We start from the raw sequence: 22,099 nt of genomic DNA on the forward strand, positions 1-22,099 counted from the left end.
TCTAGCCAGGACCCTGTATCAACAAACACAGTGCACACATGCATACACAAGTGTGTGTGCATTAAACAAGGAAAGGGAGAGCAATGGATTTTTTTCTCCTTGGGAAATATATTTAGGCCTTTGTAGACGTTAAAACAGCTCAGAGTTCTGTTCTGCTCCTCACACCTCCTTTCAGAGACGACAGGCTGTCATTCTTGACGCTAACCCTATTGCCTTTTTTACCCAGTGTGTGTGATCAGTTCTCAGTGTGGTTGTGACACCAGGCCCACAGCTTCCATGGTGAGAGAAAGAGGCCTGAACTGCACCCTCAGGCTTCTGGCAGTTTCTCCAGACAGTCAAATCTCCAGTGTGCAGGCTGTCTCTCCAAGGGGGAGAAAATAGGGCCACTTTAGAACCCCGATTCTCAGGCCTTCCAATAATTTTGATTTCTGTTTGCCCTCTGCCTGTGGAGAACCAGTATTCCTCCTTCACATTTAATCTCTAGATCTCCACATCCCCTTCTCTTCCTCCGGCAGTTTCTCCCTCACCCTGGCTCAGCTCCCACCTTGTGCACTGACATTCACTACGCCTAAGCTCCTCTCGGCTGCTCTCTCTGCAGCTGGGCACAGGGACGTCTCTCAGTGCAAGCTCGTGTTTGGTTATGGAGGAGAAAAGGATTTGCTGCTGCTGCTGTTGCTTCCAGACCTAGTTATTGGCATCACCTACTTGGTATGAAAAATCAGGAGCACAGAGCCGCCTCCTGCTGGACCAGGAGTTGGGTTTCCCGGTCCTCTTGGGTCCCAGAGGCCACCACCTGGGAATTTTCCCACTTGCTTCCACTGCTTAGCAGGAGAAGGGGCCCTTAGTGGTTCTAAGGCTAAGGAATCAAGAGAGTGAAGCTTAAAAATCGAGGAAGAGAACAGGGAGGAGGAGGACAAGAAGGAAGTGTCTGTTCATATCTAGGTGTTCACAGATAGATTAGAGGAAAATGGCTGCCATTTTGGACTTTGACCACCAGGAGCAGAAGCAGAAGTCTTGGTGTTCTTTCTTCATGGCTGTTCTATTGAGGTATTTTATAGCTGTTTAGTCTATAGGTTATAGAGTTGCTGGATTGTGTAGACATTATTCAGTCCAGTTTATAGATGAGAAACTGAGGCTCATGCATTGTAGAAGATTTTGTAGCCAGTTGCGATGTCTACTCACTAGGCTCTGCCACTGAACTTTCTAACCATGCCATTGAGATGTCTGGTTTCCTCCTGGCACGTGTGTGTGGCATCCAGGTGTCATACTGCCCAGTGTATACTGCTGAGCTGGAATATCTGGGATGTTCTAGGAGTTAATATGTCATACATATTTGAAAGTAAGATAGTTGTGGGGACTCCCTGAGGAGTGGCTACCTCTTGGACAGGCTGTGAGGCCCTGGATGTTTGAGGCTCATCAAAAGTGTGGTTAGAACATCTGCACCAGCCAAAAGGATAGTATTGTACCCTCCTCCTCTGAGGGGAGGGAGGGAGGGTGTTGAGAACAGTGAAGAAGCAGCATCATGGGATGAGATGGGGGCTCCATATATGCCCCTGCTTGACATCACCCAACCATACATGAACAGTTTGTAACCTTTCAGGCTGCATGCCTGACTCCAGGGAGCAAATGGGATTTGGCTGCGTCTGGCTGGATTAGAGACTGATGATTTAGTGTGTGGGGATCCCAAGGCCAGCGTTTGGGGAGGAATGGGAGAGATAAGTCAGCTACCCACAGAGGGACCAGCTGAGATGGGCAATGGCAGTGGGATTCCAGCCTTGAGACCACAGCTTGCTGGCAGAATTGATGGATGTGCTTGGAGCCCTGCAGAAATTATCCCAGAGAATAGGTCACAGCCCTGAACCAGGTGAGAGGGGAAGGAGGCCTCTGCATACCTGCCCAGCAAGATGGCTGTCCACTATACGTAGTGATCAGAAGGAATAAAACCCAAGAAAAGCAAAAATGTCAAGTTCCCAGTCCCACACCCCAAGGGCTCGGTTACCATAGAAGCTGTTGTATAGGTATTTTTCTGAATTGAAGTATAGTCCCTTTGGGAGGGAGGAGGGCAGTTCCTAAGATCTGGGAAGCATAAGGAAACTTGCAAAGCTCAGCAAATTATAAGATTCACACCCCTCCCCCCCCACACCAGTTATATATGCAGTAAACCCTTGTTGGGGGAGGGAGACTCTTTCATAGAGCTGCCTGCAAATGGGCAGGGAGCTGCAGGGGTGCAGCTTTCATGAGCATCACCATGCACTTTGCAGGGATGCAGCTTCCTCTGATTCAGTTATGCTCCTGTAAGTAACCCCAGTGAACTAACTGGTCACCAGGCTAGACTTGGGTAGAATCTTTGATCTGTTGGTAGTGCCTGTCTGAGGTGAAAGCGTACTTGTTCATGTCTTCCAAGGAGAAGTCACAACCAAGACTAAGACATTTCCATTGCCCAGAAAATTCTAGTTAAATCTAAACTGTTGTGCTGGTATTTTTATATTGGTTTCATGCTGAAATAATTTTTGCTATATTGAGTTAAGTAAGATAATATTAATGCCAACTTCACCTGTTTTTACACACACACACACACACACACACACACACACACACACACACACACACACACGTAGTAGGAAATTGAAAATTACCAGTATGGTCCATATTCTCATTGGTCCCATATAACCATTATATGTGGATACAGGTGCACACTTTCATTTAGTCATCATTTAAAACATCACATCCGTTCAATGGGATTTGGTTCTATGATGGCTTGAAAACCCTTTACAGTAACAGTGACAGAGGCAGTCCCAGATAAAAGGTCAAATACAACTTTGAAGAAAGAAAAATCCAAGTTCAGATATTGGCTGCATCTTTCTATTACATTGGTTTTCCACCTTCCTGATGCTGTGACCCTTTAAAACAGTTCCTCATGTTGTGGTCCCCCCCCCCCCCATAAAATTATTTCATTGCTACTTCCGAACTGTAATTTTGCTACTGTTAGGAATCATAATGTAAATAGCTGAGATGCAGGATATCTGATGTGAGACCCCCAAAGGGGTTACGCCCCACAGGTTGAAAAAGAAACTGCTGCTCTACTAGCTTGTGAACTTGGGCCATGTACACAGTTTCCTTATTTGAAAAGTGTACGCAATGATAGTTTGGTCGCAGAGCATTGTTGGGATGGTTTGGGGGTGGTGCCTGTGCTATGCCCAGGGGGTCCTGGCCCCTGGTCAGCCTCAGTGAATGGCAGCTAATGTCACCATCAGATCCCCAGCGGTTTGGGGACGAAAGAGGTCAGCTTTCCCGGCCTCAGACTACTCACCACTTTTCCTGTAGCCTTCAACATCCCCACTCAGGGCTCCAGCAAGCCTTTAGAGACGGAGCTGGAGGACTTACCTGCTGGTAGCTGCTGGCCCAGGAGGCTCGGAGGGCATCCCAGCCTCCGGAGCGCTTGGCCTTGCTCTCCAGGTGAGCCCGCAGTTGTGTTTCCAGCTCCTGGCTGACTTGTTCCAGAGCATGCACCTTGGCCATGTATTCCACTAGGCAGCCCCCCAGGTCTTCAACAGCAGCATGATCCCTTTCTGGGCCGGGAGCAGGCACCGTGGCAAGGCCTGAACTCCGCAGGCCCTGGAGGAAGACACTGCTGATGCCCAGGGCCCGGCGCGTCACTCGGGCACCCAGGCCACCTACGCACCCACTGGGTGCTACTCCTACATAGACTCCAGGCGCACGGATGAGGCTACCCGCAGCACTGGTCCTGGATGCTGGGGGGCTCTCCAGGGAGGATGGAGATCGTGTCCCCCTGAGGGACACCCTGTGCCTCTGCAGGGGCATGTTGGAGTTAGCTGCAGCGGGCAAATCCACTGCCACTCTCCTCTCACTCATCATTCTCTCTGCCTCTGTGGTGCCTGGCAGGGTTGCAGGGTCCAGCGGCTTTTGGTTGCTAGCCCCAGCATCCTCATGGCCTGGTCACGGGCCTCTCTGGAAGCTCCCCTGCCCCCCATGTTCTTTGTCTACAGCCTTCCATGAGCTTCTGTCATTCACTGAGCTGGAAGAGGACTGCCCCACCAGCCTGTGAGAGGCACACAGGCATTCTCTGATGCTGGGTCATGTGCCAAACCATCCAGACTTTTCTGCTGGGGGGAGGGCGCTGGACCACTGCGGACTGTGGGGATGGGTCATCTAGATTTGCCTACTTCTTTTTAGACCGGGTCTCTAACTGAGGCTGGCCTCAAAATTCCTATGTAGCCAGAATGGCCTTGAACTTCTGATCTTCTGCCTCTAATCCCTGCGATAGACTCCAGGGTCTCACGCATACTAGGTGAATACTCTATGGACTCTATATCCCCAGCCCTTGGTTTTGTATGTCACTGCCATAGTGAAGGGCAGGCGAGCAACAAGCAGTTTTGTTTCACTGGTGAGGAAACAGGCTTGAGGACCTTAGAGGACAAGTGTACTAATCACCTCATCCAGATCTCCCATCACAGGCTGGGCCTCAGTGTAGCAGCCTCAGGACCGATTGTGGGGCTTTCTGCATACCTTCATGTGCTGAGGTAGGGGCGTGTGTGTGCATGTGAGTGCACATCCACACAGGATCGGAGGACACACATGGATGCGAGCCAGCCATGGAGGAAGGCAGCCCCAGAGAGCCAGGGGAAGCACAGCAAGCCTGCCGCTATCCTCTCCCCTCAGGTCTGGCAGCCGTTCCAGGCCCCTTCCAGCTTTTCTCTCCCCTCCTCCTCCTCCTCCTCCTCCTCCTCACATCTGCCCTCTGACACAATGCTTGTCAGCTGCTGGCCCTCGGCCATGTTTCTCCTCCTCTAGACCTGCTGTACATCTTTCTGATTACTAACTCGGACACATCAGACACTCTGGAGCCAGTTTGGGACCTGAACTGCTGGGCGGCTGTTTGTTAGACTCTGTTCTCTTTCCCACCTCTGTCTCCCCCTCTAATAAGACCAAAAAGTGAAAACAAGAAAGCATTTTCTGGAAAGCACTCGTGGGTGCCACAATTTAGGGTTTGCTGGGCACCCCAGGTTTTAATCCTTGCCTTTGGCATACTCCAAGTCACACTGTCAACTGTCATATCCCAATCACTTCTTGGGGGCTAGAATGTTCCCTCCAGCCTGGGCATGTACTGAGGTTTTAGTGTATTGAAACTAGGTACCCCAGATCTAGAGATGGACATACTCCTTGATCCTGTAATGTGAGGATGGACCCCAGGAAAGAGAAGGGAATAGGAGTTAACTTCTGGTAGGTACCAAATGCACCCCCATTCTGAGCACAATTCCACTGTCTAGCTCACTAACTTTTCAATCCAACTTGAAGGTAGGAAAGTTTAGTATGGACAAGTACTGTTGTTTGGGTGCACATTGTTCAGGTCCAGAAGTATTATAGATACCATTACTTCCCTTTGTGACAAAAGACCCCAAGACCCCATGTCCAGAACTTAGCAGAGCTCAGAAAGCCTCTCTGTTCCAGGGACTTAAATAGGTTGTCACTAGCGTCTGTCAATTGCCAGGGCACACAGGTCCTACTCATCCGCTACAGCACTATGTGTATTTTTATTTTCTATTTACAAAAACTGTAACCTTTCCCCTTCTTTATTTACTTAGGACAATGTAGGAGGTACTTGGCTACTTGCGTGTGTACATGTGGAGGCCAGAGATCAACTTTAGGGGCATCCATGGGGGCTATCCACCTTACTGTCTCAGACAGGGTCTCTTATTGGCTGCCCTGGAACCTACCAATCAGGTGATCCTTGCTGGCCAGTGAGCCCCAGGGATCTGCCTGGGCTCTGCTGCCTCAGTGCTGGGGTTAGAAGCATGTGTCACATGATATTTTACGTGGGTTCTGGGGATCAAACCTGGATCTTCATGACAGAAGGCACTTTCCTAAGGTATCTCCCCACCTCCCAGGAGATACTTCATTAAATATCGGTGTTGGTTATTTGCTTAACAGATTAAGGAGCCAATGGAATCAAGGAAAGGGCAGTAGCTTATAGGCCTTAGCTTACATAGGTATGGTACTCTTCCTATGAATACCATCTCTGCGGCTCCCATGGTGCACTGGTAACAACCTCCTAATACAGGTGGTATTGCTGGGCCCTAGGGAGCTCCATTTCCGTCAGTTCCAGGATGTGTTATTCAAGGCTAATGAAGGGTTCAAGCTACTGATTGTAAAGGTGTCATGTGGTCTAGGCACTGTTACTGCCCAGGGAATGGAAATGATCAGTGGTTTTGGACACACTCAGACTCAAAGACATTTATTTCAAATCTACCCAGTCCCCTGGAGATGGGGACAGGCAAAGGGAGGCAGCTCAATGGACACCAGTCTTTCAAAGATCTGAAGAGAGCCGACTCTTCCTTGGAAAACCCACCCTCTTGTTCTAGAAGAACAGTTTTACTAAATGATAACTCGACCTTGTTATCTCATCACACTTGTAAAATTCAATATAATGTTCAATTAGATAAAGTACACATGGAAATGAGATGGTTATGGGTACCATTAAAGGGGAGACTTAAGGGTTATTAAATGAAAAGAATGCAAAATGTATTAGCAACTTGATCCTCTGGGTAATAAAATAAGTTTATTTATATATACATGGTAGCTGAATTCTGTGGATACGGAAAAATAAGTCATACATCCACAAATGTATATATAACATATGTACCTTTGATGACATATATTATATATAAATTTTACTTTACAAACAAGTTTTCTCTATACATACTCACACACATTGGCATACTCAATGCAATAGCTAACAGAAATATTATGATAAGGTTAAGGTCGGACAGCAATGTGTTAGAGAGCGAGTCTCGGCACAACATTTAACCTGCTGCTTCTGTGGGCTGAAGTCTTTGAAAAGAGACAAGCAGACTCATGTCAAGTAGGTCCACACAACATTGAGAAACACATGTTACTTTTGAAGGCCACCCTTCTTTCTGAAAGGAGAATGGAGGAGGGAAGGAAGTCGTGGTAAGAAGACCACAGCAACAACACAGACATTGGGATCAACAGTCAGATTCAAGCCCCAATCTGACAATAAGAACATCTATATTCAAAATATACTATCAAACTATTTTTTTCTTTTAAAGGGGAGGGGGTTTGAAGTTAAATTCCTAGCCACGGTGGGTTAGGAGAGGAACAGAGAACACGATTCCTCCAGAAGCCCCTCTCGGGTCTCTGAGAGTCTGCTCCCAATTGGCCACACTGGGTTCAGTGTGGGCTGGGACTGCAGCTGGACCTGGACCCAGGGAACAAGAGAGGGAAGGCAGGGGGAAGTGAAAGCTGATGGCAAGTTCATGGGCAGGTCTGCAGCGCTTCTGCCTGTAGACAGAATGGCACTTCTCTTGAGTGATTCATTTGGCAATCTTCTTCTTTAAAGATTTACTAGGGAAGGTTAAAAAAAAATAGTTCTACACCACAAGGCTTTCTAGATAAACCTGTTTCTCAGTGGGCACAACATCATTGCCTCCAGAGAAAGTGATACAGAATCTAAATAAACACTTGACCCTTGGACTGGGAAGAACAAGTGTGGCATAGCCCCAAGGCCAAAAGCAGCATCTGTCCTCCGGAGAAGAGAGGCATGGGGTCTAGGGCGGCTGGGAGCATTGGAGAAACCCAGAGAAGGGTTTCTAGGGAGCACTTTTCTGCCAGACAAAGGCAGTCCTGTTTCTTCTAGCATGGTGGGAGCATCCTGTGGGGTGATATAAGGGGGCTGGAACCCCATGATGCCTTGATGTCCATAGGTCCATTAAAGTTGACATTCAGTGATGGCACAGTGAGACTCCAGGGTGGCAAGTGCCCTTCTGTTTTGAACCCTTGCTTGTCTTCTGCCTTGGTGCGCCAGTCCCCTCTACGAGTATACATACAAGGAGACAGGAAATGCGGACATATTGAGTCAACCATAGCGCCAAGAACAGACAAAGGACCACTCACTTGGCCATCATGACATTCAGCTTCCATGGGAGACTTTCCTCACCTGCCCAGGGCTCCTGAGACCCCTACATGCCCAGAACAGTCAAGAGAAGCAATCAGTGCAACTGCTTTGCTTAGAAATACCTTTATTTTATAAAGCCATGGGTCATTCTGTAAATTTTTTTTAAACCACACTTGTAAAAAAGATGTTGACAATTCTTAAGAAAAAAAGCTGAAAATGTTTCTTATTAAGTCAGGGTTACACAAAGGTTATATTTATAATATATATATTTGTATATTTATAATTTAGAGACAAAAAATAGGGAATGGCAACTCGGAGGCTGCTGCATCTAGATCTCCGAAACTTGATCGTTTCCCACGAACAGTGTTTCCTGGCAGAAGGGGTTCACGAGGACCATCCCAGTGTCTCGATAGTCGCCATTGGCTGGGGAGCGGGGCTCTGAGAGCTGGTCCTGAGGGGAGAGGGAGGAAGATGGTGTGAGCTGGGGATGCAATGAGGGCTGGTTGCTTTTCAAGCAATGCACAGGTATAGCTGGGTGTGGTGGCACACACAACCCCAGCACTCCAGAGGATGGCAAGTTCAAGGCCAGCCTGGGCTACATAGTGGGAGACTGTCTCAACAAATCAAGCAACTAAGCACCCCCATAAGAAACTAAATACATATGCACGCGCATGTGTGCACGCACACACACACTGATGGTTATTTCTGGTCAGATTAGCTGGATTTAGAATCACCTCTGGGAGTGTCTGGGATGGATGGTTTCAGAGAGGACTAATCAAGGGGGAAGAGACCCCCCTCTGAAGGCAGTGGCAGAATTCCATGGTTTGCCCCAAACAATAAAAGTGGGGAGTAAAAGGGGGAAGCCAGGTGAGCATCAGTATTTCTCTGCCCTGTGGCTGGCAAGCCAGGTGAGCACCAGTATTTCTCTGCCCTGTGGCTGGCAAGCCAGGTGAGCACCAGTATTTCTCTGCCCTGTGGCACTGGCCATTTGGCCACTTTGTGAACTGTGCTCTTCCACCATGACTGCCCATGACGAACTGAACCCTCTGGAACCACGAGCACAATTTCTCCTTTAAGTGTTTCTGTCAGGCAATCTGGCCACAGCAACAACAAATCGCCCAATATGTGCACTTTCATTTCAGGATTGCTGGCTTTATGTTCTTATCTAGGCCAGTGCCAAGGTGTAGAGCCTGCGTCTAGACTTTTAAGTTCTGAAAAAGGGTTCTTGGTTTCTTGGTGCAAGTTCAAGGCTCACTATGTAAAACACACACATACACACACTACACACACAGACACACACCCACTCCATACACACATGCACTACTCAAACACACATACTACACACACACACCACACTACTCACACACACCACACACCCCCTGACACCCACCCACCCCTTACTGCCTTAGTGAGCAAAGGTTGATGTCCTTGGACTCCAGACTCCACTTCTTGCCTCTTCCTCAGGCAAATTCGCAGCTCTTCCTTTCCAAATACACCTATCAGCACCACCATCCCATAACTACCCTTCAGAGTCTCACAGGCCCACCAGTCTTCAGAGCCCAGTTCATCCTCCTCTTAGGCCCCTTCCCCCCCCCCCCCCCCCCCGCCCCTGCATCCTGGTGAGAATCACTGCCCCCTGTCGTGAAGCAACACAAGAACCCACACGGACAGACGGACAGACAGGATCTCTGCAGCAGTACGCTATGAGGTGGGTGAAAACAAGGAAAGAACAGCCCCCCCCCCACACACACACCTCAACCTGTCTAAGCCCCAGGGTGGAAAGGTCTTTAAACAGGCACTCCATGCTGCTCGGAAGGGAATCTCGAGGCTCTGACAGGGTTTCCATCTAGCTACCAGTGACTACAAGCACTCGTGGGCTACTAATGGCAGGTCCCCGATCCAGGTATTAACTTGGGGAAAAGACACACCAGCCAACGCCTGAGGAAATGCCAAACCACCAAAGTCTCAGAACTTCCAGGCCATTTCAAGGCAAGTGGACTCAAAACGCAGCAACAAGCCTGTGTATGCTGGCCCGGGCTAGACTTCTCAGAAGTGGCTTCATTTATAAAGCCACAATTCATTCTCTGAAGTTTATCTTTAAACAAAACGGACAAAAGGCAATTCCTGAGGAAGAAGGGCTGGCTGCTTTATGGTGGTCAGGAGAAGAGGGAACTGTGTTGTTGATAAAATGTCTTTTCAGGAGATAGGCATGTCCCTCAAGGGCTGATCTGGCCAAGTCCCACTAGCAGGGTGCATGGAAGCCTGGCCCTCCTAATTATGGAGTATGGACCAGCAATGAACCTGGATGGGGGGAGGGGGATGTATGGGGCACTGCATGAGAAGAGAAAGGTATTGAGGAAACAACCAGGACAATAGAGGGGTAAGGGGAGGGAGAAGAAAGGGATGGAGGGGGGAAAAGGAGGAAAACCAGGAAAGTATCCAAGCTCCCTTGGGCACTATGATCTGCCATTCCATCATCACAGCACAGGGGAGCCAGGCACAGAGACACTGTCTCAGGCAAGGCATGCGGGAAAGGCTGGATGGTAGGTACCATGGGCATGTCGGAGGATACAGCATGTAGGAGAATGTGACCATCCTGTGGGTGCTCTACAGGGCACGCATGTCCCAGCGGTTTCCATCCTGGATCCAAACTACTTACATTTTGGCCTCACACAGTATGGGTTTAGTGAGTTGGAACAGATTATAGTCCTTTTATAAATACAGCGGAACCAAGGGAGTAGACTGGCGGGTAGGGGCGGGAGAGCAAGGGTACAATCTGAAGCCAAACCTGGCATACTTCCTGCTGTGGCTTTTGTGGTGCCTTTTGTTCTGGAGACCGTAGCCAGGTGACCCTTCTCCTGGGAGCCGCCTGGATTGACACAGACCGTAGACTGTAGCCTCCATCCCTTTTGGTTCTACAAGAACACCATGGTGTTCTCCAGGTAGAACTTTTCTACAGCATGTTTCTGGGTTCTTCTCTTCAGTGGTCACTTTCCCATTTACAGAGAAAATCTAAGAGATGTGGGCTTCACTGCCCAGATTCAAACCTTTCTCAGGTTTTCCACTCACTAGAAGAAAAATGTGTGCTGGCTTCTCACCCAGACGAAAACCTTCAATGAAGCTTGTGTTGCTACCTGCCCCTCGGTTATTAGCTTTTACTGAGCAGCTACTGTTTCCAAAGCTCACCCAGATGCCCAGGGAATGGAGGTGCAGGGAAGGCAAGGTACACTGTCACAATAACTGAGCTCAGCTGCCCCTCATCTCTCTCCTGGGCCATCTCCAAGGCTTCTGTCTTCCTTTTTGGGCACACCTAGTGAAGCCCAGAAATCCTCCCCGTGCCTCTCGGGAGGGCTTCCTCCCCAGGTTCCCATACTTTGCATCTATTACTATTCTTCATTTGCTTTGCATTTGAATGACACCAAGCTTCATCTCCCAGCCACAGTTCAAAATTGGAAGTTCCCTGAGAGCATGCTTTCCTCTTCATAGTCCCCAGAGACTATTTTCCACAAAACACGTCCTCAATAAACATTCGTTACTTATTCCCAGATAGAACGGCTTTCCCAAACCTAGTGTTCAGAAAGTACCCCAGGGCTCAGACCCCGAGTTCAGTAGGGCTGGGGCAGGGGGAGAAGCTCCTGGCCCATAGGGCACCGGGGAGGAGCAGGCCCTCAGGGCTGAGCAGGTACTCTGCAGCTCTGTGTGGAGTGGCCGGCCGTGGAGGTGTGGGGCTGTTACCTCTGAGGTCTCCAGGGACTGGATCTCCCTTGGGAGCTCCACGGCATGTCTATTGAAGTAGTCCATGGTGATGGCATTGTTCCAGTAGCTCAGGTTGTTCTCAGGGTTGGCCGTCTTCTTCTTCCTCCTCATACAGCACACTGTCAACAGGACGGCTGTGGAGAGAGTCCCAGTCAGAGAAGCAGACTTGGGGGAGACAAATGCCTAAGTCCCAGTAGGGTGCAGAGGAGGTGGAACTGTACCCAGCTACTTACCCCATCCATTCCTTAAAAAAACAGCCTCACGTATCCCAGGCTGGCCTTGAGCTCACTATGTAACCGAGGATGGCCTTCTGATTCTACTGGCTCTACCTTCTGAGTTCTGGGATCACAGGTCTGTGCCCCATACCTGGCTTTTGCAATGCTGGGGACTGAAACCAGGGCTTTGTGCATGTAAGATAAGCACTCCAATAACTGCGTTAGCCTTCGCTCATTTTTTTCAACCACTACCTTTATATTGAGTACCTACTGTGTGCTAGAAACTGTTAATAGTCACCACTGTTGCTGGGCGGTGGTGGCGCATGCCTTTAATCCCAGCACTTGGGAGGCAGAGGCAGGCGGATCTCTGTGAGTTCGAGGTTAGCCTGGTCTACAGCGTGAGTTCCAGGAAAGGCTCCAAAGCAACACAGAGAAACCCTGTCTCAAAAGAAAAAAAAGTCACCAGTGTTTTCCTAAGCATCCATCCTACTGGGTGCTCGCAGAAGAGATCAGATGATAATAGGTAATAAAATGAATCAGGAGATTTCAATAGGATGGCTATCTAGTAAAGACAACATGGCCAAGTGAGAGAGGCTGCTCTAGTCATGGGGTAGCCTCACAGCAAGGGGACTGGCATCATAGGGAGGAGCTGGGCTCATGCAGAAAGGGCAGTATGCCCCATGATTTGGGGACCAGCACGTGCAAAGAAAAGACCAAAGTGTGGACAGCCCAGGTGTGTGTGAGGAAAGAAAGATCAGTATGGCACAGAGTACACGGCGAGGTAGGAGGGGAGGCCAGGGCAGTGTTGAGAGGTGTACCCCAGGGCTTGGGGAAGGGAGGTTGCATGCATTTGGGGGACATTTGTGATTGCTGCAGAGCTGTGCTTTTAGTATGTGCCAAGCAAGGGCTTTGCCTAGGTTCGCCAGCACCAGAACCTTCCACAGTGAAGGGATGGGCGGGGACTGTATGTACCCACCCGACTGCCATCCTGAAGGTGCCAATCATCTCAGTGCCTGGGAATGGAGGCCCAGGCTGCTCTGTTCAGAGGCCAGCACCAGGGGGCAGCAGAGGGCCAGCTCCCTCGGAAACAGTCAAAGGGTTTGAGCAATACAGGGCCAGTTCACTGTCAGGATGCAGGGCAGCTGCAGAAGCTGGCACATTTATGAGCTGAGTCCTCAGAGCCCAGGCCCCAGCCCTGGGGGTTCTCTGGAACATTCTGTCACTTTCCTCCCCACCACTAGCCCCCCCCTGGAGACCATCTCTAAACAAAGTCATGAGGCAGCTTCCATTTGCATTTTGCCTCATCTGCTTTGGACAGGAAGACTAGCCACTTGCTAATCAGGCCTCTAAAGTGCCGTTGAAAAGTCCCTGACACGTGGAGGGGGCTTCTAAATGGGCTCGAGGGGGTTTCAGAAACTGGATGGCATCAGAGTGTTCAAATTTTGTGGCTCTGTCTTTCCCTTGAATCCTTCTGAAGCCCTTTCTCCGCTGCTTGAAAGAAGGAAGGGGCAGAGGTTGGCTGCAAAGCCCAACGTGCAAACCACCTCTTCACTCTGCTGGGAGACACCATGGTCCCTTCTCTCCCTTCTTGTTGCCTTTATTCCTCATAGCCACCAGTCTCTGCCTCTGAAACATCAAGGAGGAAATGGCCAAGGCAATTCAAGCTAGTAAAGCCAAGTCCCTAGAGAAGTAGAAATGCTTAGAAATGCTTAGGAAGTGAGGACAGAGGTTTTCACAGCTCTGCTGAAGCTGGAGCCCAGGGGGAAGCGGGAGTTGTCAGGGATAAACAGCCAATTTTCCCTTGCCCTCTGCGAGGCTATCTGACATCACATCACACGCTTCATTGCCACAGGCTGTAAACAAGGTGTGGGGGGGATGTCCTCAAAAGGTGTGTCTCTGAGGACGTGGGGCATCCATGCCCTGGACCCCGTGAGTAGTCACAGGCAAGCAAGCAAGCTCAAGGTGACAGAGAGGGTCTTGGAGACTGTCTGGTCCTGTGGTGAAAGGCAGGTGGGGTTAGAACCCTGTCATTAACACAATGCTTGCAAACCCGAGTCCGGCATTTGACCTCTCGGCCTCTGTGCGGCTCACATGCAATCCTGCACGCAGGAGAATTCTGTCCAGCATCTGGTGACTTTTCTCAGCCGCTATTCTTAGTCTGAGAAGTAGGGAGTAGGAATCCAGAGAGATGAGCGTCCCCAGGCCCTGCTGCCGAGCTGGCTGAGCATGCACATTGCTGTATCTCCAATGCCACACTGTCACGGCCTCTGAAGCCTGGGTCTGTGCAGAGTGCAGTGATCCTGTCTATGGACAGGCTGGTGGCTTCTATTTCTCTTGGGAACTTCCTAGTGTTTCTCACATACTTTCTACAAGAGAGATGTAGAAACATGGGTTCCGTGACTGTGAGGGTCTTGAGGCTAATGCTCTAGCTGTGTTTAGAACTTTTATTTCAGTGGTCTGACCTTTCACCCAGGAGAGAAAGGTAGAGCTGGGCCTCACGGAGTCTAATGTGCACTCAGCACTCCGTAAGTCGACAGGCCTCTTCAACCCACACAGCCACGGTGTGAGAAAGACACGGTTACTCTTCCCATGTAGGGAGGAGGTGACGGAAGGCCACTGAAATGAACGTTGATCAAGATCACCCGGCTGATTTCACTACCTTGGACCTGGGCTTTGGTCACTTCAAGTAGATGCTTATTGTCTCCTGCCGCTCTGCACGTCAGAGGGAACACACAGTATGGCGTTAGAAGCCCTTTGTAAGACAGACAGTGAATACCAGGTGTGAGCCACGTAGCCATTTAGCCAAGGAAGCAACCACCTCATGTCTCCAAAGGCAGCAGCTGTCGAGACTACTGGGGATGAGTGGGGCTCCTCTGTCCTGCAGCTCTAGAACAGCCCCCCGAGAGTGAAGCAAGCTCTCTGGGCTTCCCCAGGAACCTTCTGGGACCTAACAGCTGTGGGACAGCAAGAAGGGTCACTGGTATGAAGTTGGAGCCCTGGGTACTGTGTTCACATGACAGGACCTTGTGGGTGATGTGAAGTAGTGATCAAAGCCCACAGGTCCCCCAAAGGCCCCACCTTTTCAGACACCCGCTGAACTGCCAGCTGCCGGGCCTGTTGGAACATGCACTGTGACTCCTCAGAGGATGAACCAGCCACCCCTCCTCACTGTCGGTTCTTAGGCACCTTCCCCACAGCAACCCTGACATAAGACCTCAAGTGCATGCCCCCTGATTTTTACGGGTCCTGCAGGTACTATAAGTGTGCAAAGGCTCTGCCCACATCCTGCTGCCCCTCCAGACTCACCACCATCCCTGTGCCCACCCCCAGAGGCCTGCACCATGACTGACTACGGCAGGGGTAGCAGAGCACGCTCAGTCCCTTAGGAGCCCTCTACAGCTCAAGGACTCCCACTGGCCCAGGAGAAACACTCAGATATTCCATCCTCATCCTTCCCCATCTTTCCCCATGGCAAGAGGCCTGCACTGCTGCATATGGCTTGCCTTGCTTCCTCTAGCTCTTCCTGGGTGTCTTACAGCTGCCTTGCGTGCCCGATTCCATCTTGGATCCCCCTTCTTAAAGGGACCTTAACTAATGCAGCAGACACCCCTCTCATCCAAAAGAAGAGAAAGTGCAGGAATTCTGGTTAAGCCCATAGTCGAGAGGTAAGAGCTGGGTGTGTGGGCAGGTGTGTCTGATTCCACAAGCCATTTTTAGTACTGGAGGACACTCCATAAAGGATTCGAGTGGCAGCAGATGGGGACTGGGATGTGTTTCAGCTCTTGTGCCCTGGATATAAGACTACAAGCCTCGGGAAACTAAGGGGCTAAGATCTGGCTCCTCATCCTGGTGTGTGGGACTTAGGTATTTAGAAGTCTAGCAGGGGACGCTACCTTGAAGCCTAGAGATAGCTATTTTAGCCTGACAGGGTTATGGGCAGGGTGGCAATCCATGGTCAATTCTGCCTTGCTGTAGCCAGCTCCGTACCTTCTCCTCCCATTGGTCCCTAATCACAAGGAGACTGGGTGCCTAGCCACACTTCCTTTGGGTCTGTCTTTTCTGCTTCATGGTAAGAATCAATCTAACCTAAGTTTTCTTAAATGGTAATTACAAAGCTAGTTAGGTCCTGTGAGTAAAACTGCATCTCTCTCCCCCACACACAGACAATGCACATATAGGTTTATGTGTTCGTGTGTATTCATAGCTAACACTCACTGAACGATGAGCACAGCTAAGAATCATGGTCCCTATAACATATCATCCCTTAGAATATTGCACTAATGGTCCAGAGTCTGGAAGAAGCCCTGCTCTGGGGCAAGGTGCATGGTCAAGGCCGGGTAGCGGCTCTCCTCTGCCCTGTCAGGCTGAACTTGGATTGGTGGTACACCACCATGTCCCTGCTTCCTTATCTAACTCTCCCCAAAGCTCCAGCTTCTCTGGGGTGGGGGGCATGGCTGGGAGAAAACACTCCCAGTGTGAGGCCAGGGAGCTCAGCAGAGCCTCCAAAGGGTGCTGTGAAAACCCAGAGCAGCCCCTGGTGAGCAGTGACCAATGGCAGGGTCAGAGGCTGCTAACAGGAGGCGGCAGGTTCTGTGCATCCTGATGGTGGCAGCAGAGACCAGTTGAGCAGCCACAGGGCTCCTGGCCCTAGCTCCCAGGCCTGGAGCCAATCAATTTCAGTTCTCAGCACATCTGAGGCAGAGTTGGTGGAGAGTGTCTGGCAGGGCTCCGGAGACAAAGCACTCCTCAGCTCTGGCACACTGATGCCCTTCCAGCCACTGAGAGGGCTTGTGATGTGGAAGGCGGGTGGGCTGCTGGCCTTCCATCCCTGTACAGGTTCAGAATTCGCTATTCTCATCCCTCACTTTCACTAGAACTAGGGGAATCTCCCTACGATGAACAAGCACAGGATGGAGAAAGCGTAGCTGGGGTCAAGTCCCTATTGCTCTGCACAACCTGGCTTCTCTCCTAGCCCCTTCCGCTAGAGGTGATAAATTCTATACTCGCACTTTGCTATCAGCCAGACCACCTAGAATACCTGACAGTCTGGCAAGGGCTGGAGTCCACTGTGACGTCTGTAGAGTAGCGTTGGGGTACACAGACCGTAGGGAAGGTTGGAACATGGGCCATCAGGCTTCGAAGAGCTCAGCTTGTCTGATCATTAGATAGGGCAGGACTATGGAAACATCCCAAACAGATGGAAATTTCTATGAACAGCGCCTAGAGTTCTGAGACTGGACAGATATTCCCAGATTGTGGTCAGAGATGGTTCATAAAAAGCTATGGCTGTGACTAAGGACACAGAGCTTATGTAGAGGCAGCCAGGGCCCAGGCAGAAGTGAGGAGCCACCTGTGTAAATGCAGAAACACCAAGAAAGTGGGCTCTGTTGTCTACATGGGGCTTACATGTCCAGCATGAACCAAACCAGATCTTTAGAAAGTGTGTTCTCCCCTCGTGGCCCCCTGAATCTGAAGGCTGCTCTTGGAGCTCTGAATTGTCCTTGAGGGGCAGTTTGGGGCTGCGTCTCTGTTCCTGCCTTGATTGACATCAGTTAACTAACTCAACAGTAGAGCGTGGGTGATGACCAAAGTCTCCTGACACCTCAGTGCTGTGTATATTTTCTCTAGATAGCGTAGGGATAGAATAAGACATACCTAGAACTCCAACTGTAAACTAGAGCATCCAACACACTTGGAAGATTATAAAGCAGTTCTCACATTAATAATGTGCTGATCGACAGTGCTACGTTTTCTCCATCTCATCCCTCTTTTACAGAATTTTATTTATCTTTATTTTATGTGCCTTGGTGTTTTGCCATGGGTGTCAGGTCCCCTGGAACTGGAATTACAGACAGTTGTGAGCTGCCATGTGAACGCTGGGAATTGAACCCGGGTCCTCTAGAAGAGCAGTCAGTGCTCTTAACCACTGGACCATCTCTCCAGCCCTCATCCCTCTTTTAGAAGCAAGCAATAACACCTGAAAAATTATGTGTTTTCCCACCACAGACAATAAAGCTGCTCTCGCTGAGCATGAGGCATCACCAACTTGACACATTCCCTGAACTGGGTCCTGGAGCAGTGTGACCTTCCAGCCCTGACACAAGGCCTGTCAGCAAAGCTGGGAGAAGCGGTGTGTGTGGTGATGAGCAGAAGGCTGGCCATGTCAGGGGCTGTCTGTGCTGACCTGTGACACCAGGGGAGGGTGGTATCCTGGCCTCACAGCCTCTCCATGGGATGTCTTGGGCCTCCATTTAAGACCAAGGTTAGCCCATAGGGGGATCTGAAGCCTGTTGAACCAACAGGATTGATGGCCAGCACAGGCTCTGTTAATGTGGCTCAAGTGTTCCCTGCTGACTTCCCTGGTATGCCTGGGTACGGATGGGATGCTGCACTTGTGGGGGACCAGGGATAAAGAGGTGATCATTCAGAGGTGGCAGATACAGCAGGTTTGGGCAATACAGTTCTATGAAGGAGACCCTGAGGGCCATGGATGAGGAGGAGCTTTGGTCAAGAATTTTGCTCCCTGAGAGCCATTCCAATGTCTCTGGGACTGAGGTGGACACCACTTAGGTGTCCTTAAGGTGCAAGGCAAAAGAGGTTCTCAAGAGAACTGGGCAGAACATGAAAGGTCAGATCAGGCTGTCCAGGGGGAGTGAGGAGCATGGGGTGACATCTTTAATGGTAACCATCTGAGGTAGGGTAGGATTGAGTCGAGTGAAGATCTTCTGAGGACAGAGTATGACCTGGGAAGCTGTGAGGGAGACATTCAGGTTCTCAGAGGCCTTTGTGGGTTCTTGAATGTCTCCTGACTCCTCACTCTCTGAGGGACAGGATGCTGCAGAGAGGTGTGGGTTGCCATGGAGTAGAGAATTATACGGTCCACAGTGCACGGAGCTCACATTACTATGAAGGGTAAAGCAGGCTGGGTTGTGTAGGGATGGAGAAGAGCTAGAATCCATGTAACTCTGAGGCTTTAATTGAGCCGGTTCATTAAGAACTGGGCTTTGGCCAAGGCTGATGGGACTTCCCAGCACACGGAAGCTTTATCTCTTCTTCCTCAGGGCAAGAGAGAGAGATGGAGGGGGAGAGCAGACAAGATGGAGAAGCAGGAGAGGGTGGCGATGACTTTTCCATCTGTAGCCTGTTAACTCCCCAGGGCCACTCGTCACCCATGGTGCCTGGTCCCTTGAGCCAGGGTAGCAATCATCCTAGGCGGGAAGGACAGATGCTTCAAGAAAGGGCTGCAGCCCGGCCACCCACTCCCTGCCACCTGGATCCCAGGCAGGCCAAGCCTCTTCGCTAGTGTGGTGTTTCTGCAACACGTGTGGCTGGCCAGCTCTGGGAATTGTGGCTTTATGAACCATGGATGTTTGAGTTATACCCTGGACCAGGGACAGGGATGGGTGGGCCATGATTCTCCCCTTGCTGTCTTCTTTGCTGGGGTCTAGGGCTTTCTGTAGCTCACTCAGCGGGGCTACCTAACTCCGGGGCAAGAGAGTCTGGGGGATGGGGAAAGAGCGAAGAGAGGTGGTTACTTACAGCAGGAAGAGATGGGCACACTGATGGCCAGGATGACCCAGGCAATGTCCATCTTGCTCAAGCAGATGGTGGTTCTGTGCTGGGGCTTGTCCCCCTCAGCCACATGGGAGATGTTGCCCACTGTTCCCGGCTTCCAGGTCCCAGCAGGGACCAGGCGGTTGAGGAAGTTTCCCGTGGCTGTGGACAGCACTGTGGACAGAGGTCTGGGCCCCCTGTCGGTTGTGGTGGGGGAGGCCTCAGTCTTCTCCTCGGCTGGAGAAACAGTGCTTTCTGAGACCCCCGAGGGCCAGGTTGGGGCCCGAGGGGTTGCCGATGCTCCCTGAGGGATGCCCTGGGAAGGGACTGAGACACTGGCCTCAAAGGCAGCCTGGGTGGGCCCCGTGGCAGCCGTGGAGACCCCAGAGCTGGCAGATGGGGGTCTGTCAGTGTCAGGGGTGACAGCAAGCCAAGAGTCACTGCGGCTAGGGCTGTCCTGCACGTCACCGTGAGGGCGCTGAGAAGGCACTGGGGCAGGCTGTGTACTGGCAGGGGTGCCTGAGGCTGCTGTGGCATCCGGCTCCCCTGCTGGGCTGGTCAGTGTGGGGCCACTCCCCTGCTTGGCTCTGATAAGGCCTGGCTTGTCCTTTGCAGGTACCAGGGAGGTTGTGGGGGGCACCCACGAGGTGCTTCCGGGTGCTGTGGCTGGAGACACTGTCTGGGGCTGTGGCGAAGAGGAGTAGCCCCAGAGTGGGGTCCTGGGGGTAAGAGCTGAGGGGTCTGGCTCTGCAGACCCTGTAAAGTTACCCTTGTAGATCTGGAAGATTTTCCCCAGAGGACGCTTCTGCCCCAGGTGTGGTGAGCTCTGATTTCGTCCCCTCTGGCCTTCCTTCCTTGCTGAGTGGCCACCGGGTACGGGCAGGAGAGGGCGAGATGAACCCCCAGCCCCCTTCCTGGAAGAGCCTGGGGGTCTGGGGGGTCTACGAGTGGTGGCCCGTGGGGGCATCGTGGGGCGGCTGGTGGCTCCTGCTGGCTTTGTTGGCAGGATGGTGGGGGCAGCATCCCCTGGGGGGCGGCCCTCGGAGTGGGAGGATGTGGTTGCCATGGCAGCTGGAGGGGAACCTGTGGGCAGAGGGCTTTCAGGATGGGGGATGGCAGCTGTCACCGTAACAGTGGACATGGTGTCTGTAGGAGGATGCCCTTCTGGATGAGAGATTGTTGTTTCCATAGTAGCTGCAGCCTGTGAGGTGGGTCCATCAGGTTTGGGGTTCAGTGTCACCACGGAGGAAAGTCTGGTAGAGCTGTGAGGTGCTGTCACCATGGTGCCTGGGGGGCTGCCTGAGGGAAGGGTCTGCAGAGATTCCCTGGGAGATGGTTCCTGGACGGCGAGTACCAGAGCTTTGGTCAGTGCCAAGGTCAGGAGAAAGCCTGTGGGGGGGGGAGAGAGGACAGAAGTGAGGAACAAAGGTGTTGGGCACAGCCAGGTCATCCTCACTGAAGACTTGGAGACATCTTGGGGGGAGCAGGAAGGATATCTGGGGCATTCCTTAGGCCACCCTGGCACCCTGGCACTGAGACACAAGAACTGTACACGCAGCTGGGGAAAGTCTGTACAGAGGGAGGAGGATGCTACCTATCATGGAAGATGGCAGCACCGGGTGACCCCGAGGCAATCAGACCAGCCAATCCCACCCTTTGCCTAATTCCCCAGAATGCCACCAGCCCCCTCCCCCTCAGTGCATTGTCTTAGAATGGGAGCCTGAGGACTTGTTGCTGCAGCTGGGGAGTAGTCAAGGCCAGCCTGACCCAGGAGCCGCTCACAGCCAACCAGGGAAGGCTAACGAACTCCTCCTAGTCCTTTTCTTGAACAAGAACAAAGTGCCAATGTCAGACCCCTGCTTATTCAGACTTGCTTACCCCAGAGTACAAACAGGGCAGCCCCCTCCCCCCAGATGACCCTGAAGTAAGCAGAGATGTCCTGGTGTCATAGGAGAGTGATGGGCAGAAGAGGGAACCGGTCCAGAGAAGGGCAATCTCAGATGTAGCTTTCCTAACACCACAGTAGAGTCTGGGACAGAAAATGCTGCAGAAAGACCACTGCCTATGGGAGAGTTGGCGTTAAGTGCTTTCCCTATGGTTCCTCATGGAGCTGAACTTGGGGAAGTCCTCATTGGTACTACTTGGTCTTTCTGAGTTGGAGGAGCCCTTCTGAACAATAAAGAGGGCTGCATAATAATGCATGCCTTATTAGTTTATTGAAAAAATGCAAAAGCATAAAAATCTGAGTTTGAAAGCGTTCCTAAAAATAAATGGTTTCATAACCACAGCACCATGTGCCAGTAGCCCTGCACATCAACAGAACACATGGGATCATTGAGATCCTGGGCTGTTGTACCATACTGGTTAGGGAGAGCTGGTCTCTGTTGCTGATGGGTGCTGGGACATTCTAATAGGGCCCGATTCTGTGATTCTCAATACCTCCATGTTCACATGCATTCCGCTGTCATTCTTGGACATCTTTTCAACCCTATCTAGACCCTAGAGAGCAGGCAGAGATCTGACAACTCTCTCGGAGCCTTTCTGTACTTCCCCATGCTCCAGCAGGGCAAGCAGCCACACTGGTGACGTGGGTAGGATTCCCACACGAATTCTGGGATGGGCAGCAAAAAGCTGCTAGCGG

The 22,099-nt window shown here is 51.2% G+C and overlaps 2 protein-coding genes across 5 annotated transcripts in view; both read right to left on the minus strand.

Annotated features, from left to right (window-relative positions):
• Positions 1-3,873, minus strand: part of Bfsp2 (beaded filament structural protein 2) — a 56,500-nt gene extending 52,627 nt beyond the window's left edge. The window contains exon 1 of the mRNA XM_006978674.4: positions 3,385-3,873. Within this exon, the coding sequence (XP_006978736.3) occupies positions 3,385-3,873 (489 nt within the window). The remainder of the gene's footprint in view (positions 1-3,384) is intronic.
• A 2,365-nt stretch (positions 3,874-6,238) lies between these two features.
• The window catches only part of Tmem108 (transmembrane protein 108), a 285,683-nt gene continuing 269,822 nt past the window's right edge, over positions 6,239-22,099 (minus strand). For 2 of the 4 annotated variants that reach the window (XM_006978676.4, XM_042281522.2), the window contains 3 exons: positions 19,444-20,847; positions 11,669-11,823; positions 6,558-8,384 (listed from right to left, as the gene is read on the minus strand). In XM_006978676.4, coding sequence (XP_006978738.3) covers positions 8,262-8,384; positions 11,669-11,823; positions 19,444-20,847 — 1,682 coding nt within the window. In that variant the 3' untranslated portion in view covers positions 6,558-8,261. Of the gene's footprint in view, positions 8,385-11,668; positions 11,824-19,443; positions 20,848-22,099 lie in introns of all 4 variants that reach the window. The other 2 variants (XM_042281523.2, XM_006978675.4) reach the window with 2 other exon arrangements.

The sequence above is a fragment of the Peromyscus maniculatus genome, chromosome 7 (genome assembly GCF_049852395.1).
Source record: "Peromyscus maniculatus bairdii isolate BWxNUB_F1_BW_parent chromosome 7, HU_Pman_BW_mat_3.1, whole genome shotgun sequence".
Taxonomy (NCBI): Eukaryota; Metazoa; Chordata; class Mammalia; order Rodentia; family Cricetidae; genus Peromyscus; species Peromyscus maniculatus.